The following is an 18,938-nucleotide window of genomic DNA, read 5'->3' as shown; positions in this document are numbered from 1 at the left end:
GAGCTAGACGAGATCCCACTGCCCGGGAAGCTTCCCCTCAGCTCCACCCTCCCATTACTCTTGTACGGACATCTGCAGTTGAACGCCTCAATGTGCTAACAGTGGGGTGAGGGCAGGGGCTGTGCCTTCATTCTCCTCCATCCTCCACGCCAGGCATGCCAGGCATGCAGAGGGCACCCCGTGGTGTCATCTCAGTGTCGGAACAGTGCTGGGAGCCGGATTCCCGATCCGGGTACACGGCGGGGGGTGGACCGGGAGACTGCTCCGTGCTCAGCTGGAGGCGTGTGCAACGAAGTGACTCATGAGCCTTTATTTACCAAGTTCTTAATCCGGTGGATCAATCCAGCTCTCCTCACAAAAGCCAGAAAGCATCAACTCTGGGAGCACCATCAGAGAGCAGCGCCACACATGCCAAACGAGCAGCTAGCTAACGCTTCTGCCAAGCTGGAAAGAGCTGTGCGGGCACAAACCAGCCGCTGCTTCATTTATGCTGACAAGGCTTGCTGTCAAATCCGGGATCCGAGTTAGTTTATCCCCAAGTCTACCCGTGTCCTAGGCAGGCCGGGAGGGCTCCTGGCGCGGGCATGGCAGTGCCACCACTTCCCCACCCATGTTCCTCGAGAGGCACAGGACAGATGCCACATCCCGCACACACCGGCAGGGCGTCCCCCAGGGGCCAGCGGGGCCTCCTATCTCAGCCTATCCCGACCCCTACTCTGAGCTTTCCTTCCCAAACGGGGTCACCAGGGATTTTAGGGTTGTGAAATGTGCTGTCTGCTTGAAAGCACAGGGGAGTAAGGAGGATCTTTGGAAAACCAAGTCCGGGCCTTGCTTCCAGACTGTGCTCTGGCAGTCCTCGTTTGCACAGGATCCACTTCACTTACTTCTCCCCTTTGCCTTCCAGCTCAGCCACCCTCTGGGCTCCCAACTTGCCCTGCCCTGGAACAGAGGGTCCAGGAGCTCCTCACCTTGGTGTTCCCCCGAACTACCACATGGACCAGCCCCAACCTCACTGGGCTCGCCATCCTCAAAGGGCAGTAATACTCTCTGCCTGGCCGGGCTCTCAGAGGGTAACAGACCCAGTTCCTGGCTGGCCTGCTGGTGTTCACTGGTCCGTGCTCCGGCTGACTCTGCCCAGCCCCAGTCCTGCCACTGCCCCGGAGGCCTCACTCCAGTCCCGGCTCCGGGGATCAGCTCTCACTCCCCATGCTGCCGGGCCCGCCGTCCGGTCCTGGAACTGTACTCATCAAGTAGGAGGGTGAAGAAAAGGAGGCTCCTCACCCCGCAAAGGCACCAGGTGCTACGTGACAGTTTTAAAGCACAAATCCTAGACTTCAACAACTTGCAACATTAATGGCATCATCGATCTTTAAATGTTCAAATGAAAAACGGAGACACAGAAACCCAGAAATCCCCGTTTGCAGATCTAGCTCCAAAGGCAGAACACATAGAGTGGAGAGGAGGGAGGTGCTGAAACACAGTTATCTTAGAAGTGGACTCCTCCCTGAGGGTGCTTGGCAGGGTTCACTGAGCTCTGCGCCCTCAGTACTGCTCAGACGGCAGCAGAGGCCCAGTGACACCCCTGGACTTGTCCGTGAGCACAGCACACACCCTCCCTGTCACCCCTAAGACTCCACCCTGGAGCTCACGGTCTCCGGAGCACACACGCTCGTCCTTCAGCCAAGTGCCCAGGAGACAGTCGGAGACACGGCTGCCGAGTGACCAGGTCACACCCTCTTTGATTCTCCCGCACCCTCCAGGTGGGCGTTGCATGTGTGGTACCCTATGGCCGTAAGAGCTGCCGCTGACAGGCTGGGGAGATGGTCTCCCTGGGTTTCTAAGTAAGGGCTTGCTCAAGACTGGCAGCTCTCGGCAGAAACTCCAACAGTGCGAGGAGGCAGGGACAGGGCTGCCATCAGGCAAACCCCTGGGACACAAAGCCAAATTACCTGGTGTGGAAACTGCCAGACTGGGAAAGTGGGACTAGCACCTCCTCTAGGTAACGGCCCCTTCCTTCCATGAGCAACCATCCCCTCCCCAAACTGCTTTCACAGTGCCCCACGTCTCCCTGAGTCCCCCGCATCTGAATCCCCGGGTCTACCTTCAGTGAGTCCTGTTAGCAGCCCCCTCCCAAACGCACGCACACACCACACACACGGGGCCATGAGCTCCCCCACCCCACCTCCATACCTGGGTCCCTCGGCGCCAGCCCCAAACATCTGTATACAAATGTCTCCGTGGAGCTAAGCCAACACAGTCTAATTAAGCACTCAAGAGCCCACCAGCTCCAAAACCGTGTAATTCTACTTGTTTACTAAGTAGAAAAGGAAAATGTTTTATCTTACATGGCTTAAACAAGTTACTTTGACATCACTGAAATCAAATGAGAAAATGATTTATCTTCAGAGGAAAAGCTTGACAGCAAAACACTTCTCTCAAGGAACGGCTCTTTTTCTGGCATCTAGACAGGGGAGGAACAAGCCAGCCCCAAGATGAGAGGCTGCCGGACTCACCCAGCTCTGTCTGTTCCCAGGCAGGCAACGTGAGCGTGTGGGGCCGAGAAGCAGACTCAGTGAGGAGGCCGCATGCCCCTCAGGCTCAGGAATCGGGGGCCCCTGGCCCCGTACGGGTGGTCGATTCTGGCAACCATCCCGGGGAGGAGAAATCTGCAAGGCCGTGTCATCGCCTAGGAAACGGGGCAGGCTATCTCACTTTTCTGAGCCCTCGGTGTCATACACTAGCCAACGGTGTCCCCGGGTCTGACCCCAGAGACAGGGCGTGACTCCACGACTCCACGCCGAAGCAGAAGCATTAAGTGTGTGGCAGTCAGAGCAAAAGAACATTTGTCTCCTCTGAGGAGCTCCTGGGAGGAGAGCTCAGGAGAGCTCCTGAGAGCTGAAGCAAGAGGGCCCGAATCCCACTTCCACCACCGCTGCTGATGCAAAGCTGGGCACAGCAAACCACCCGAGCCTCAGTTTCCCTACCTGTGAAATGGAGATCACAATCTCAGAAGGCAGTTGTAAGGCTCGAGAGCACCCATATAAGCCGGAGCAGGGTTCTGGCACGGAGCAAGAAATGTTGGCCATTATCACCGTGTTAAAAGTACACAGACCATGAGCATATTGCTTATGTGCACACAGTCTGATGACTTACCAGAGCACACCCATGTGTGGGACAGAGGGGCCGTGGGGGGACAGAAATCATGTCCTTGCCCTCAGGTTGTTCAGAGCCCAGAGGGAGAAGCAAACACACTGGATGGGCAGGCGGGAAGCCCGCCTAAGCCTGCCGGAAGGGGTCAGGAAGGCTGCCTGGAGGAGGAGCTGGGAAAGGAATGGAGATCAGGTTGGAGGAAAGACAACCAGGAAGGGAGGCAGCTCTCTGCGGACAGGCACCTAGAGTTGCCGCCCAGGGCAGCGCTCCTCAGGAAGGACCAGGTGGCCCAGCAGCCGCCAATACATGCTTATGCCTTCGTTATGTTACAGAGTATGGTTTTACTCTGCAGCTGATGGAGAAAACTGGAGCTTCCCAGCCAGGGCAAGGAGTCATACGGGCCTGCTTCTCTGGATGAGCTGCCCGGGCCCCGAGTAGAGAACAGAGGACAGACGGCACAGAGGAGGCCAGTGCCCCAATCCCCAGTTGTGACCCAGTAGATGCTAGTTTGCCTGAAGGAATGAATTAGTGGTTCCTTGAGAAACGTCAGGGAAATCAAGGCACGCCGCCAGCCCGCTGGGAGCTCTGCCCAAGCACAGCGGGGATTACAACCAAGCTGATACACCCACGAACAGGCCGTCACACACGGGTTGGGGGGTACTCTGTCCGGGTCTGTCTAAGCAGGGGGTGGCTGGAGAACAAATGGAGGCGAGGCAATGTCTTGCCTTGTGCCTGATGCGTCCCCTCGTCCTTGCTGCCCTGTAACTGCCCGACGTGGCAAATGTTGGCTCTGGGGCCTCAAGACTACATACTCATCTCGGGACCCCAGGACTCAGCTGTGGGTCTGGACCATGGCAGGTGCCAAATGAGGCTCCATGGAACTCACCTACACAGGGCAGCGGCATCTTCTAAATACGTCACCTACGCAATTGTCCCAGAGGGATGGGAGCGGTGCACGCCACTCCATGTGGGGATGTGCCCGTGTGACACTGTCTCCACAGTCGGAGAGGAAGCTGCAAGGAGAGCGTTCTCTGAAGGAGACGGTAAATACCAGAGTCACAGGCCAGCTCTTGTGGGCTAACATTCTTAGAACATTTCCAGCAAGATATTTATGTTCTCTTCATCCCCAAATACTCTTCTCCTCAAAGGCTCTTTGTGCCCACAGAGGACGCAGTACAGGTCAGCCGGGCCTGGCTTCTCCGGGGAGTTCTGAGCTCTAACCGCACAGATGGCTGACAGCTGAGCAGAACCCCTGCCTCTGAGATGAGGCAGACTCAGGACCCAGTTCCTGAAATTAGCAGTTTGTCCTCCCAGCCTGGCTGCCAGCGAGCCCTTGGAGACTCAGGCAGTGGCAGGCCTGCTGGTGACAAACCCGCCATTGTGTGTCGAGCCCACTGAAGGTAGAGGAGGCCAGGCTCTCCTAGGAAGGTCTGGTGACACTTGAAAAGGCCCACAACCTGCAGCCTAGGCTCTCTCTCTCCCCCACCAGCCCCAGGGCCTATGAGAAGACCCAGACAAAGGGCCTAGAAACCGAGGACACAGTAGGAGGGCCCTCAGGCTCCTGGGGTGAGCCAGAAGATTCGCCAGAAGTAACTGAGCTGCCCTACCCCACACCGGGAAGCCTGTGAGGAGGACATGCCGGGCTCCAGCTTGCTGAAGAAGCCACCCACGTGGGGAATAGCCTCCCCCTGGCCCCATCCTACCCAATCCCATATGACTTCTGGCCTCCAAAACAGCCCTCTGCAAGGGTGTGCTCATTCTGGCTTCCAGACTTGCTCCAACTCAGAATGCCATCCCATCTCAAAGTCCAGCCCTAACTACCCCACACGCCTTCTCTGGTGATGCCGGGCAGCACGTCCTTCTCCTCTGAACGTCGTGATGCTCAGAGGCAGACTGTGGCTTGGCCCTACTGACTACCCCCCCCCCCCCATGGAGGCCATCGTCCTCTCTCCTCCAGGAGCCTTCACTGCGGGACTCAGAGCCCGCTCCCCCACCTTTTTTATTTTTATTTTTTTATTTTTATTGATTTATTTTTTTTCAAAGATTTTATTTATTTATTTGACAGACAGAGATCACAAGTAGGCAGAGAGAAAGGAAGGGAAGCAGGCTCCCTGCTGAACAGAGAGCCCGATGTGGGGCTCAATCCCAGGACCCTGGGATCACGACCTGAGCCGAAGGCAGAGGCTTTAACCCACTGAGCCACCCAGGCGCCCCTTCCCCCACCTTTTTTTAAATAAATATTTTATTTATTTATTTGACAGACAGAGATCACAAGTAGGCAAAGAGAAAGGAAGGGAAGCAGGCTCCCTGCTGAACAGAGAGCCCGATGTGGGGCTCGATCCCAGGACCCTGGGATCATGACCTGAGCCGAAGGCAGAGGCTTTAACCCACTGAGCCACCCAGGCGCCCCTTCCCCCACCTTTTTTAAAATAAATATTTTATTTATTTATTTGACAGACAGAGATCACAAGTAGGCAGAGAGGCAGGCAGAGAGAGAGAGAGGAGGAAGCGGGCTCCCCGCTGAGCAGAGAGCCGGATGTGGGGCTCGGAATCCCAGGACCCTGGGATCATGACCTGAGCCGAAGGCAGAGGTTCAACCCACTGAGCCACCCAGGTGCCCCTGCTCCCCTTTTCTAAATGGCTCACTGTAAGTGTTGGGTAATACAGAAATGCCCTCCGAATATCTACAAATACTTCCATTAGGTCTCAGTCCCTGTGGGTGCTCTCTCCTCCCAGGACTTGCTCACTCATTCATCTAGCAAACACATGAGTGCTTAGCGAGTACCAATCCCGCTCATCTTCCAACGCATTCTCCTGCCCCGCCCCCCGTGGGAGCCCCACTTCCTGCTGTGCCCCCCAGCAAATCTTACAGCACTCCACACAACGATCCGTCTAGTGTCGGTCTCCTCCCATGAAAGCTTACCTCGAGATGTCACAGCCAAAAGCTGCTGGTGCACAGGGTCATGTCCAGCCTGTGCAGGCACATAGCCAGCATGCAGAAGATGATTCTGGAATGACCCACTCCAGTGAGTACCTTTCAGTGGGAAGGAGTAAAACTAAGCCCAACAACTTTTCCACCTTGAGACCACAAGGCTTTCTGTAGATCTGTACTGATCTGAGGGTCACCTCAGTGAGAAGACACCTCCTGGGGGACAAGAGGGACCCTGCTGGCAGCCTGGAGAGACACGGGGCTGGCAGCACACAGCCACGTCACTACAGCTGAATGGGATGGGCTCACCCTGAGGAAGGGCTCCTCGGTTCAGTGGACAGCCAGCGGGGAGGGGAGGACGACGGCACCGCTGATCTCTCCAAGCTGAAGGGTCATTTCAGAGAGAGCGTTCCAAGATGAGCGGGGCCTGACTAGAAAATAAACCATTGCCTTAGCATTCCTCAGCCAAAGGAGATGTTCTTGTCCACTGACATTATCGCCGCTAAGAATTTAACAGGGAGCCTGAGAGCTTAAATCAGCGACAGGACTTGTTAAAGCTGCTTGATTTAATATATGCTGACAACTTCTACTTTTTTTTTTTTTTTTTTTTTCAAGCAGCAGCTAAAGACTTCTGTAATAGCACTGTAGTTAGCTGCCTAATTTCTCCAGAGCGGTTGCTGCCCTCAACTGGGTAATTCAAACGATGCTCCCAAGTGCACCCTGTAGGCACAGATGTCCCCCAGCTCCCGCATCGGAGGGACAGAGCTCCCAGCCCGCACCTACCCCGATGCCCTACACCACTTTACACGTGTGCATTCCTCGTGAAACCCTCACGACACCAGGATATAGGTACCATTTTTACCCCCACTTTTCAGATTAGGAATTGAGGCAAAGAGAAGTTAGTAACTTGCCCAAAGTGTCCCCTCCGCCTCCAAGGCAGGGACACAAGCCCAGGCCATCCGGCTCCAAAGGACACATCTGAACTTGTCTGGCTGCCTCCCTGGCCTATGGCTCACAAGCCCCGCTGTGTGTGCCAGTCTCTGCACCGCCATCTAGCTCAAGGCGGGTACTGATTAGTACTGAGGGTAACGTCACTGCAGACACAGAAGTTTCCCCACAGCTCTAAAGGATGCTATCTAGTTTGGGTTCGGTGTTGAAACTAGCAAGGACCTGCTTTTCCAAAGACCAGCCTCCCAGGAGCCGCCAGGAAAGCTCTGTGCAGCCCCTGCCGGCTCCCCAGGTGCTTCTGCAATGCCGGCAAAGCCACAGGCTCCCTGGGGGCAAGCAAGCAAGACAGGTCTGCCCGTGAACCTGGACCTGCACACAGAGCTGAGAGGCAGTCCCGAGTTTCAGCACTGTCCCAGAGGCCCCTCCAAACTGTATCTTGTAACAGCTCCGGGTATCTCACCACCACCACCCCCGCCCCGGTGCCATGAGAATGCGCCTAACAATGCCAGGGAGCTGCTGCTGCAGGTGGCTGGGACTCAACTGTGATTCTACTGTCACTTTTGTTGCCTTTTGTGAAATGTTTCCCGGGGCAGATGCACCTCTCTGGCTACTGAAATTTGAGCTCTGGCCTGGATACCTAACCAGGAAGGCTGCTACCAGCAGAGCTGTCCCATTTCCCACTGGAGCCTTAAAGGACCTGGCACATAGTAGCTGCTCATGAAATGCATACTTTTAATAAAATGAACTATTCAGCTGAAAGTTGGTAATGACCTTCTGCCCAATTTTTAAAAAAGTGTTAACAGAATTTTTTTAAAAGATTTATGAGAGAGAGAGAGAGAGAGAGAGAGAGAGAATCTCTCCTGCACTGAGCACAGAGACCGACACAGGGCTCCATCTCACGACACCAAGATTATGACCTGAGCCAAAATCAAGAATCAGATGCCTAACCAACTGAGCCACACAGGCACCCCATAAAGTGTTAATAGGATTTTGAGTTCCTTGCCCATCTTTTAAAAAACTGGGCACCTGTTGTCTCTTAGACAATAATATCACATGGTATTAGGTCTCAGATAAAATTATATACCTAATCAATTTAAAAAGTCTATAAAACTAGCTCATGCCTGTCCCCAGAAACCCCTGGCATCCTCCCCAACTCATGCACCACTTGAGCATCTGGGTTCAGGAAAGCACCCACGTGGGTGCTGTTATGTAAACTCTTGTTTTATCCTGCAGTTTCCCTCGAAGGCCAGTATCATCCTCCTTTAGAGATGAAGACCTGAGGCTCAGATCAGTCAAGCAACTCGCCTAAAGTCACACAGCTAGCAGTGGAACTGGGATCAGAACCCAGATCTTTCCAACTACAAAGCCAGTGCTCTTTCCACTAAGTCCCCAGCTGCCTGGCAAGTTCCAGAGGTTTTGCCACAAGAAAATGGACTTTCCTTTAAGCAGCAAGGAGGAAAAAGTGGGCTCAGGGAGAGTGACTTCTAGGACAAAACACCATCCCCCCAATATCTAATCAGGAAAGGAGTTCCTCGAGGGCGTAGACTCATAGGAAGATGCTCTGACAGGCTCAAGAGCAGTGGGTCGGCCCTCTGGCCACCTTGCCCGCACTGTCCAGCATGATGTCACATCACCACCATCCACTGTTCCACACATAAGTCGGAAGTAACACTGCCTCTCCGGCCAAGCCCAGTAATGAGTGTATGCAGCACCAAGTCACGTCACGGCTAAGCATGACAAGGAAGATCCGAGGACAGACAGACTGATAAGACCCTGACAAGAACCTCCAGCCTTTCTATCTTTTTTTTTTTTTTTAAGATTTTATTTATTTATTTGACAGAGGGCTTGAGCCAGAGAGCACAAGAGGATGGAATGGCAGAGGGAGAGGGGGAAACAGACTCCCCACTGAGAAGGAAGCCCAATGCAGGGCTTGATCCCAGGACCCTGGGATCATGACCTCAGCTGAAGGCAGACGCTTAACCATCTGAGCCGCCCAGGCGCCCCAACCTCTAGTCTCTTTATCACTCTTTCCTTGCCAGGTAAGTTCACCACCCGTGCTGATAGCTTAGCCATTCCTGCCGCCATCTGGATCTGACCACAGAGACCTGGCCTGTTTGGGGTCTGATCTCTGCCCCTCTTTCCCCCTGCAATTCTGGCCAAGAGAAGCCAGGTCTGTCAGGTACCATCAGCCTGGTCTCTGCGTTCATGAGGAAGCAAGCGCGGGCATTACCTCCCAGAAGCTATCGCTGGATACTTCTACTCCAACGGAATCATCGTAAGCGACAGACATCTCTCCAGGCAGTGAGGGAGCAGCAGCAAATGCTTAAAGCAGAGGTCAACTTCAGATGCTCAAAATCCGTAGACAAACCTATAAAAGAAAAGCACATTGTTGTGGTTTTTGTAATAAGCAAGCCGTCTCCGTCCTACAGCTTGCATTCCCATCACTGCTTTGGTACGGCACAGTCGCAAAAGTTCCCTTGAGGTGAGAGAAAAATCAATAATAATGTACATATACGCATATGTGACATGCGTGTGTATGTGTGTTTCACATTAACAACTGCGCCTTCTCAACATCTTACTGAAGAGCTCAAAGAGCTTTTGGGAGAACAGTTGAGGTTCTTAGACCAACAGACTGATAACCTTACTCAACAATCCTCCTCATCCCATGGAGAGAGAGACAGAGCACAGGGAGGAGAACACACGAACATAGGCGGAATCCCTGCGTCTCTGGGCTCGCCAGGCGCCAGCCTGCCCTACCTACCCGGCCGGCCCAGGCCCTGCGGTAACACACGAGAGGAAATGATCCACCCTGGAGCCTTGACTCTACCCCCAGCTTCCCCCATGGTTCACTTGTGTTGGGCATTGTCTCCCCCCTTCCCACCCATGATTGATTCACCTCAGCCACTGAAGCCCCAAGGCCAGACCAGTTCATTCAGATACCGTCTGAGTGAGGGTCAGCGGGAGAGAGTAAGGACGAATAAGCGAAAGGGATCAATGCTGGGTCACAAGGCGATGTTCTAAATCCAGGCAAGAGTAAAGGGGTGATTAACCTCTTCGTAGAGGGAGGAAGCTGAAGGACCCCCCCGCGACATTCAGGATCACAGATCATGGTCCAGAGCCATATGAGACTCCCTGACTTCTTGGTGGAAAGCGAACTCCACCTTCCTTTCCATCACCCTGCCTTCCGATCACGCAGCCAGAGATCCGGAGCTTGCCTAACTACTACGGTCAGGAGTCCAAAGCCTCAGCGTTGCCATGGGAGGGCCTAGGCAGGGTGGGAAGGGCAGACGGATCCACACTGCTACACCCGCAAGGTGCAAGACTTTGTTCTAGGTGTTTCTCCATATGTGATCACACTTAATTCTCACAATTCCCTGCGAGACAGTCTAGAAGCACAGTAAGGAACAGGAACACAGGCTCCAATCCCAGACCTATTACTCACTAGCTGGGCAACAGTGGGCAAATTACCTGACCTCTCTGTGCATCCATGGCCTTATCTATAAAAGAGAGATGAATATGAAATACACATCAGAGAATTATAGTTGACAGTCAAATGAGGCCAGACATGCAGGGGTGGACATATAAGTTATAATGTAATTGTCACTGGACAGCAATTATTATCACTATCATTCCTTTTATCTCTCTAGTTGAGAAAACTGATGCTCAGGAGGTTAAGTAACTTGCCCACAGTCACCCACGTAATGAATGGCGGAGACAACATTTGACAAGTTTGTTAAGGTAATGTTCTCTCCATCATACCAAGAGGTTTTCCAAAATCTATCTGAAGTTTAAACAAATCTGGTGTCTTATAACCTAAGATCTAGTTGCTATTAAAAGGGTTTAATCTGATGGATATGACAGCTTCTAAAGTTGAACAGAGCATTGTATGGCCAATAAATTCAAACATCGATGACGGTACTTCAAAGCTGAGTACCCCACTGCACGCACACTATAACCGGGCAATTGCCCGGGCGCCACGTGCCCACTCTTCCTGCCAGCAGGCTGTCTGGCCTCTGCTCCGTCATCACAGGGCAGCGTGTCATTGTAATTCCAGGATATCACAAAGGCCGACAGGCCGCTCTGGCTGGGCCCTGGTGCCATGTTTCACAGCACCCCCTTCTCTAAGCAATCCTATGCTCTTGGCCAGGGCCCTCTTGGGAGCACGCCAGCCCCCATCTGCAGTGGCGAAAAGTCTCCTACCCAGACCAGCTGTCTCTGCTGCAGGCTCCTCAGGAATTATCTGGGCTTTGGGCTCAGGCGAGTCTCAAAGTGGCCCAATCAAGCCACTGGCAGGGCTGCATAGGCAGCTCTGGGAACAGCCGCGGGGAACAGGTGCAGGTGCAAGGAGCAGCAGGCGCCTGCTCTGGATGGAGAAGCAGCTCCATACCTGGAGAGTTCAGGCAGAGGGATTCATTTTCTGCCGGGGTACAGCCATGGTTTAGACACAAACAGATGGTCGGTTCTGCACAAGATTTAGCAAGAGCCTACTAAGTGCCAGGAGCCAAGAAGAAAGAGGTTGCCCCTGGGCTCAGCACAAAAAGACAACACTCAACTCCTAGGAGAATGAACCTGAATCACCACGTAACAAAACTAAGTAACACTGGAGCTTGCAAGGGCTTCAGAGGCAAGGCAAGCTCTTGGCTGACCAGCAGAAACAAGGAAAGTCCAGCTTTCCTCGCCTGAGTCCCATGGTGGGACATACCCAACGTGGTGAATCTCCCTCAGTCCGGGGCCCTGTGCCCACCCTGGCACTGTGCTTAGCAACTGCGACAGGCCCCAAGGTGACAGCTGTACCAATGCCAAGGTGACCTGGGCCTCAAGGACGGAGCTGTCAACATTTCACCATGAAGAATGATGCTTGCTACACAGCATTTTAAGGTATCACTTTTTAGGTTAGAAAGTTTCTACTATAATTCCACTAAGAGCTTTTATCTCAATCTTATGTTTACATAAGATTGGCTTAGTTTTTCCTTAAATGTTTGGCAGAATTTGTCAGTGAAGTCACCTGGGCCTAGAGTTTTCTTGAAGTGCTTTCAACCAGATTCTGGTTAAAAGGGAAAAGACTATTCATCTATTTCTTTGTGTGTAGGTTTTGTAGAGTTGTGGTTTTCCAGGGAATCCAGGTGATTTTTTTTTTCCAAATTTATTGGCATAAAATTGTTCACACTACCCTCCTATGATCATTATAAAGACTGAGGGACCCGTAGCCGTGCCTCCTTTTCATTCTTGACATTAGGTTTTGATCGGTTTCAGAGATTTATCAATTTGCATTTTTATTTTTCAAAGAACCCACTTTTAGCTCACTTTCAGCTGCCTATTGAACATCTGTTTTCTTTTTCCTTGATTCCTTCCCTTTATTAATTTCCTTCCCTCTACCACTTTTGGCTTCAAGTTGTTCTTTCTCTGACTCTGGACATGGAAGCATAGCTCATTACTTTTCTGCCTGTCTTCTTTTCTTCTTTCTGTGCATTTAAAGCTACAAATTACTCTTCAGGTACAATTTTAGCTTTAGTCCACAATCTCATTCATTTTTCTTAATAGTCCCACGAGGCAGGTATTCTTATTTCCTTTTCACAGATGAGAAACTGAAGGTCAAGTGACTTGTTTAAGGTTATAAATGGTGATAAATGGTGAGGTCATGACTCAAGACCAGGTTCTGTGGTCCTAAAATGCAAGTTCTTCCTATTATAGTATCTGACACATAATGAGCAGTTTATGGGTATTATGAGTAAACTGCTATGAAAATATCAAGAAAGCAAGAATGAGAGTGCTTTCCCCCATAGGGTACGGGATAAGCTAGACAGGAACTGACAGGCAGACGGGCTCTGCACGGGTGTCCAGGAGAAGGGCTTCCTATCTGTAAGCAGGGAGGGTGGTCAAGATGGGTCAAGGGAGACCAAGGAAATCCAAGGCTGGTGATTTTACAAAAGTAAAAGAATCAGCTCCCAGCCTTCAAGGTTCACACAAGAAATGTTCTCCCGACGAACAGTGAGATTTGTTCTTTTATGATCAGAATTTGACTGGTTCCACGACTCAATGTGGCCCAATGATCAGCCACTTTTCCTGGGCCGAAATGACCTGGAGCCACTTTTCCTGGCCCCAAAGCAGTCACATCAGCCATACCCAGGCTCAGAGATGGAGGGAACTGGAAAGTGTCACTGGCGCAGTGACAATGGTCTTGTATGATCTTAAAACTGGAAAGAGGGGATGCCCTGCCACTGTCAGCTGCTTGTGGTGAGCCAGATTCATTCGTTCAACAAAGACCTAAGTTTCAAGAACTGAGCTAGTGCTGGGAATACAAATAGCCCATGAACTAGGCCTCAGTTTCATTTAAATGAAACTGAAAACAGCTAAACTGGACTAGACTAGTGGGAAAATCTTCAGGAAAGACCCAAATGTTAAATCTGTCAAATGCAAACAGAGGAAATATTCTTTGCCTTATTAGTGCCTTAAATAAAGTGAAATCAGAAGGGGTGGCGGGGGGCACCTGGGCAGCTCAGTCGGTTAAGAATCTGCCTTTGGTTCAGGTCATGATCCCAGGGTCCTGGGATGCAGTCGTGTCGGGCTTCCTGCTTGCCGAAGAGCCTGCTTCTCCCTCTCCTCCCGCTCAAGCTCTCCTTTGCTATCTCTCTTGCTCTGTCTCTCTCTTCCAAATAAATATATAAAATCTTAAAAAAAAAAAAGAAAAATAGGGGTGCCTGGGTGGCTCAGTCAGTTAATTATCTGCCTTCAGCTCTGACAGGCAGACCCTGCCTTCAGGGTCCTGGGGTTGACCCCCATGTCGGGGTAGGGGGCAGTGGGTGGAGTGTCCCTGCTCAGAGAGGGGCTGCTTCTCCCTCTGCCTGTGCTCTCTGACAAATTAATAATATCTTAAATAAACAAATTATTAATAAAGGCTTGACGACAGCCAACAATCTCATAATGTCTACTCTACGTATTCACACAAGACAAGAAAAAGTGCCAATACCCCCATGTTAAGGGGTCTCAGTGAACCAATCAGCTTGGGTATCTTTTTTTTTTTTTTTTTTTTTAAACGTATCTGCAACTTAGAAAAACAAATAACCCATGCTTCCATTGAGAACTCAAGAAGCGAGTTTGGCGGAAGAAGGAAGAACAGGAAGAAGGAGCATCCATGGTTCCATCACTCATGGATCGCACAAGGCATGCGCCTCCACACAGCTTGTTTCCTGGATCGCTTCATTCCCTCCTTAAAGCGAGGGGGGAACACATGTGACTACGGCGCCTAGAATTGCAGACAAAGAGCTCTAAGGTAAGAGGAGAGGGCACAGGGCATGGCCTGTGCTCTAAGAGCAAATGAGCCTCCTGAACAAAGCCCCCTAATGTTCAGGCAAACACTGGTGCTCTGTTCCAGTGTGTGCACGCTCACTTGAGTGTGCCCCCTCCTGAGTGGGAATCAGTTGTAGACCAGGCCAGACCCCAGGAGCCAGGCTCAGACCCCCAGGGAAAACAAGGCCACCAAGGAAGGAACTAGAAGAGCTGCCTAATGGTACCACATAGCTGTTCAGTAACTAAGAACCAAACGATACCCCCCCGGCTGAAGGTGGCCATGCCTGGGTCCAACAAAGCAAGCCTGCTTCAATCAAGCTGTGGTTCTGCTTTCCACCTGGGAGCCCAAGTAGGCATAAATCAGTAACACAGCTGCTCCCATGCACCAAGCACCTCTTAGCACCACCCAGCGGTCTATGTGACCTGTAGACGGATTTTTCTCTCTCAAAAACTCTGCAAAAGGTGAACAGGAAGGAAACTGAGGTCCCAACAATTCAAATCACTGGTTAAGGGCCCACAGCCTGTAAATGCTAGGCCAGGACTCAAGCCAGACTATCTGATACCACACTACCCAACCACAGCACAACACTGCTCATCGGCCCGAGTCATTCCCAGCTAGGGAAGCCCCACTTGAATGGGAGGCCAATCCCTCACAAAGGGGGCTTGATTCTCAGGGCTGTCGTTTTAACAGAGATGTCTAAAACATCCCCAAAGGTCCTCAGACTGTCAGGGAATATTACTCAGTATCCCCCCCCACCCCCACCCCCAATATCTCTAACCATAAAAATGAATCTGGTTGGGGCGCCTGGGTGGCTCAGTGGGTTAAGCCTCTGCCTTCGGCTCAGGTCGTGATCCCAGGGACCTGGGATCGAGCCCCGCATCGGACTTTCTGCTCAGCAGGGAGCCTGCTTCCCCCTCTCTCTCTGCCTGCCTCTCTGCCTACTTGTGATCTCTCTCTGTGTCAAATAAATAAAATCTTTTAAAAAAATGAATCTGGTTTTAGTGCCCTCTGGATTAAAGAAACGTGTAAGTCGGGGAAGTTGAGGCTTCTGAGGACAATAAGAGAACTCACAAACCTGTTGCTTCAAAGGAGATCAGGTCAGGCAAATTTCCTGGTTCTGCATCCTTCATTCATTCCAGGTCCTGAGCCAGCCAGAACCATTGCTAAGCCTGGAGACACGCTGAGAAATAAGTGGGTTTCTAATGCCAAATGGTACTGAATTCTCGTGAAATAGATCTACCGATGCCAAAAACATATGATGTATGTTTATTCATCAGCTGGGTGCTTCTCATGGGGATGGTGAAGTTCCTGGGAAGGCAGCGTGGCAGTGGGTGGAAAACGCAGGTTGGCTCCACCTCTGTGATGTCAGTCATGGTTCCCCCAGAGCCCCATTCTCCTCTGTAAGGCAGAGACGCCACCCACACCCTTCCTCCCAAGGTACGAAGAGGCTCAGTGGAGATCACGGATGTGGGAGAACTCTGGAAAAGTACAAAGTGACCGACAAGTGAGCTAGTACTGCTCTTTTCGAGGACAGGGACAGAAGCTAGCCCTGCTGTATTCTATGTCACAGTGTCTGGCACCCTGTAGTTGACGGATCATTTCTTTCTGAAGACACTGAACTACAATACTCGAATGTAACGCTGAACAGGTTCCATCACCTCTGAACAAAGGCTGCACTTGCTCCCAGTCTCCCGCTGCCTCATGGAGTACGCCGTGTGCCGAACACACCAGAACAGGCTTTTACAGTCTAACCTGGTGACAGGAAAACACCATCTGAATTCTGAACAACAGATTCTGAAATGAACCTTTAGGACAACGGAGTGTGTGTTGAGTTATTCTTGGTTCCCTCCCATCATGATGGGAAAAACAAAGCCAAGAAAATACGTTCACCATGGATTGCCCCTAGCTTGTTTCTTTCCCCCAAATCACATGTGTGCCAGTTCAAGAGAGGCACACATCTCTCCTTTCCTCCCCACAAGGGTCCAGTGGGCCAACAAGAAGGAACCTGTAACAATTCCGGGGCAGAGCAGCAGACTGGTAGAGATGCCAGAAGCAAGCAGACCGGCCTGGGCCGGAGGATGACCAAGAAAACCATCCCAAACGCCAGAGTAGGAGTGAGTCTCCCTGGGGTAGGAGGGCCAAGCCTTGGGCTGCGATAACGCTGGAGTGGGGAGGAGAGAAGGCAGGGAGGGGCTGAGGGGCAATCACAGCAATTTTTAAAACTGCATATGTGACCAGCAAGCCTAGACTCCTTTCAGGAAGCCCATGGGGCCATGGCCAGCCTCTCACAGAAACACAGTCCAGGAACTTGGAAGAGCTTCCTACACATCAGTCCTGTTCTTCTTTGATAAACATGAACTGATAACCAAGGGTCCTCACAATCAGAAATAAATAATGTTGAAATAAAAACCCAAACCATTAAAGGACCAAGATCAACAGGGCAACTTTTATTTGGGGCTGATCTCTAGGGAAAATAAAGATACTTCAGGGAACAAGACAGAGATTCTAATAAACTTGTGTAAGACTTCTCCAAGAAAGTCGAGAGTTATTGTACCATAAAACACGAAAGAGCTGCTATGAAAAAGGAGAAATCAGGAAATTTTAGTAAACACTTTTTTCTTGATTTTTTAGGACGACTTATTACCAAAATAAACATTTTGATGGAGAGTCTGTATAACCAAATGACAAGATTAAGGGTGGCGCTCAGGACCCGATGGTAAGACTACAGGCATTTCCTATCACAGAAAACAGGAGGGGAGAGAGATGTGAGCAAGAGGCTGGTTAAGGGACAGGAAGAGCCTCCAGGAAGTCCTGCGGGCTGGGAGGGGTGGGGGTGGGCTGTCCTAGGGTGCTGCTGGCTTCCCACTCAGGTCTAGCGCACCCAGTGCTGCCCAGAGAAGGTGCCCGACTAAGACCTGAGGGAGCGCAAACGGGACAGGCCTTGCGGCCTTTCCCTCTTCTCTCTCCAAGGGCTCTGGGAGGAAGGCGGCTGCGGCCACTCAGTGAACTGCTGGTCGTCAGTGTGACAGTGTGCCGTCCCTCAGGCTGGCTCCCCTGGGAGACCCTGACAGTCCAGCTGCAGGGATGGTGTGCTTCTGCCTGGGACCTTGTCCGTCCATCGAAGGTGTATGAGCAGCAAGCTTGAGGCTTGAGAGCAAGGAAATCCTAAGCATACAGATGATCACCCCCTCTCCTCCCCACCCTCCTGAAATGCACATTCGAGGTCCTCCTTGCGTGTCCTGGCACACAGCAGGCCCTCAATAGATGTATGCCAAGTACCTATTCTAGGAGGCACTTGACAGGAATCTGGGAATCCTGGAATCCGGGAATGAAGCAGGGTAAAGACTTCCAGATCCCCGCATTCCAGCAACTTCTGCCACTGAGGTATATAAACACTGGTGAGTCACAGCTACTCCTAAAAGGGCATGCAGAGTCTCAGAGGTTAACAGAGGTTGCCAAGGTGCCCTTGGCCCTGGCTGGGAACTGGCATAACTTTCTTCCCCTCTGGGCCTGATAACAGCTATCAGGTAAACAAAAAGTACACATTACATAAGTACATCTAGCTCCCTCTTAATGCCCTTAATTTGTTCCAAAAACAAAAAACAGAATGGGTCATTGGGCCAAAAGGCTATATTACTATAAAGCAAAAACATTCAGAGCAAAGGCACCATGTTGCTGTCTCCTCGAGAGTCAGCCAGCCTTGGGGGGAAAGCCCCCGTAGTCCTCCGTAACTAACTGCGGAAGGAAGGAGGCCCCCCTGCTGCCCCTTCCCCGCCAACGCTGACCTGGCTCCGTGGTGCTCCGCAGGCCTAGCCACGAGCACATGCTGGACCTAAGGTTGGTTTCTTCATTATCCACAATGGGGAATGACCAGAATTTCTTCTAAGCCACTGTGTGGCCCAGGATGAGGGGAGGATCGTTCCTTAAGGAAGGGCCGGATTTCCCCATTCATTCTACAGACTGAGGTTTGAGTACCTATGGCGGGTCCGGTGCAGCGGCTAGGTCCCCAGGAGGGAGCGGTGAAGGACAGATGCAGGCCCGGCCCGCCTGCGGCTGACGCCTTACCAGGGCAGGCTGACACAGAGTGAAGGACAAACAGCCCCAGTGTGAGGGCAAGCGGGCATATGAAAGACAAGGGAGAGGCTTTTCCAGAAGAGGGAGGGTATCGGCAAAGATCCCAGGAGTGCTGGGCCCGTCCCAGCATCCAGCAGGGTGGGAGCCCGGGTGCTTGCCTGAGGAATCGGGCGGGACGACCTGGCACCGCTGAGAAGCGGCAGGGTAACTCGGCCCCTGTCGGAGATACTGTCTCAAAACGCTGAGCCTCAGGTGCCTGTAAGATGTGCTCGTGGAGACCAAGCAGCGTACATGCGCGGTCACTCTAGGTTTGTCCTTCCATGTTCTTACACGCCTCTCAACGCACGGTGTATTCAACAGAAGAGAAACACCTAGGCTTTGACTCAACTGTTTCCTCAGAAGCTTTATCCTACAGATGAGTTCATCCAAGAGTCAGATGTAGGTATTCACGGTGGTATCATTGGTAACAGCAACAAAAAGAAAGAACACTGAAAACTACTCACTGTCCTTCAAGAATCGAAGATGCCGGCACACTTCTCCAGGGCACAG

General features: G+C 51.7%; 1 protein-coding gene across 3 annotated transcripts in view; it reads right to left on the bottom strand.

The window, feature by feature from the left end:
- PACSIN2 (protein kinase C and casein kinase substrate in neurons 2) overlaps nucleotides 1-18,938 on the bottom strand; it is a 132,875-nt gene that overhangs the window by 31,411 nt on the left and 82,526 nt on the right. For all 3 annotated transcript variants that reach the window (XM_080810180.1, XM_080810182.1, XM_080810181.1), the window contains exon 2: nucleotides 9,258-9,395. In XM_080810180.1, the coding sequence (XP_080666306.1) occupies nucleotides 9,258-9,317 (60 nt within the window). In that variant the 5' untranslated portion in view covers nucleotides 9,318-9,395. The remainder of the gene's footprint in view (nucleotides 1-9,257; nucleotides 9,396-18,938) is intronic.

The sequence above is a fragment of the Martes martes genome (assembly GCF_963455335.1).
Source record: "Martes martes genome assembly, chromosome: 8".
NCBI classification, from domain to species: domain Eukaryota; kingdom Metazoa; phylum Chordata; class Mammalia; order Carnivora; family Mustelidae; genus Martes; species Martes martes.
Note: the sequence above shows the minus strand (reverse complement) of the source record. Positions and strands in the feature narration are given on the sequence as shown.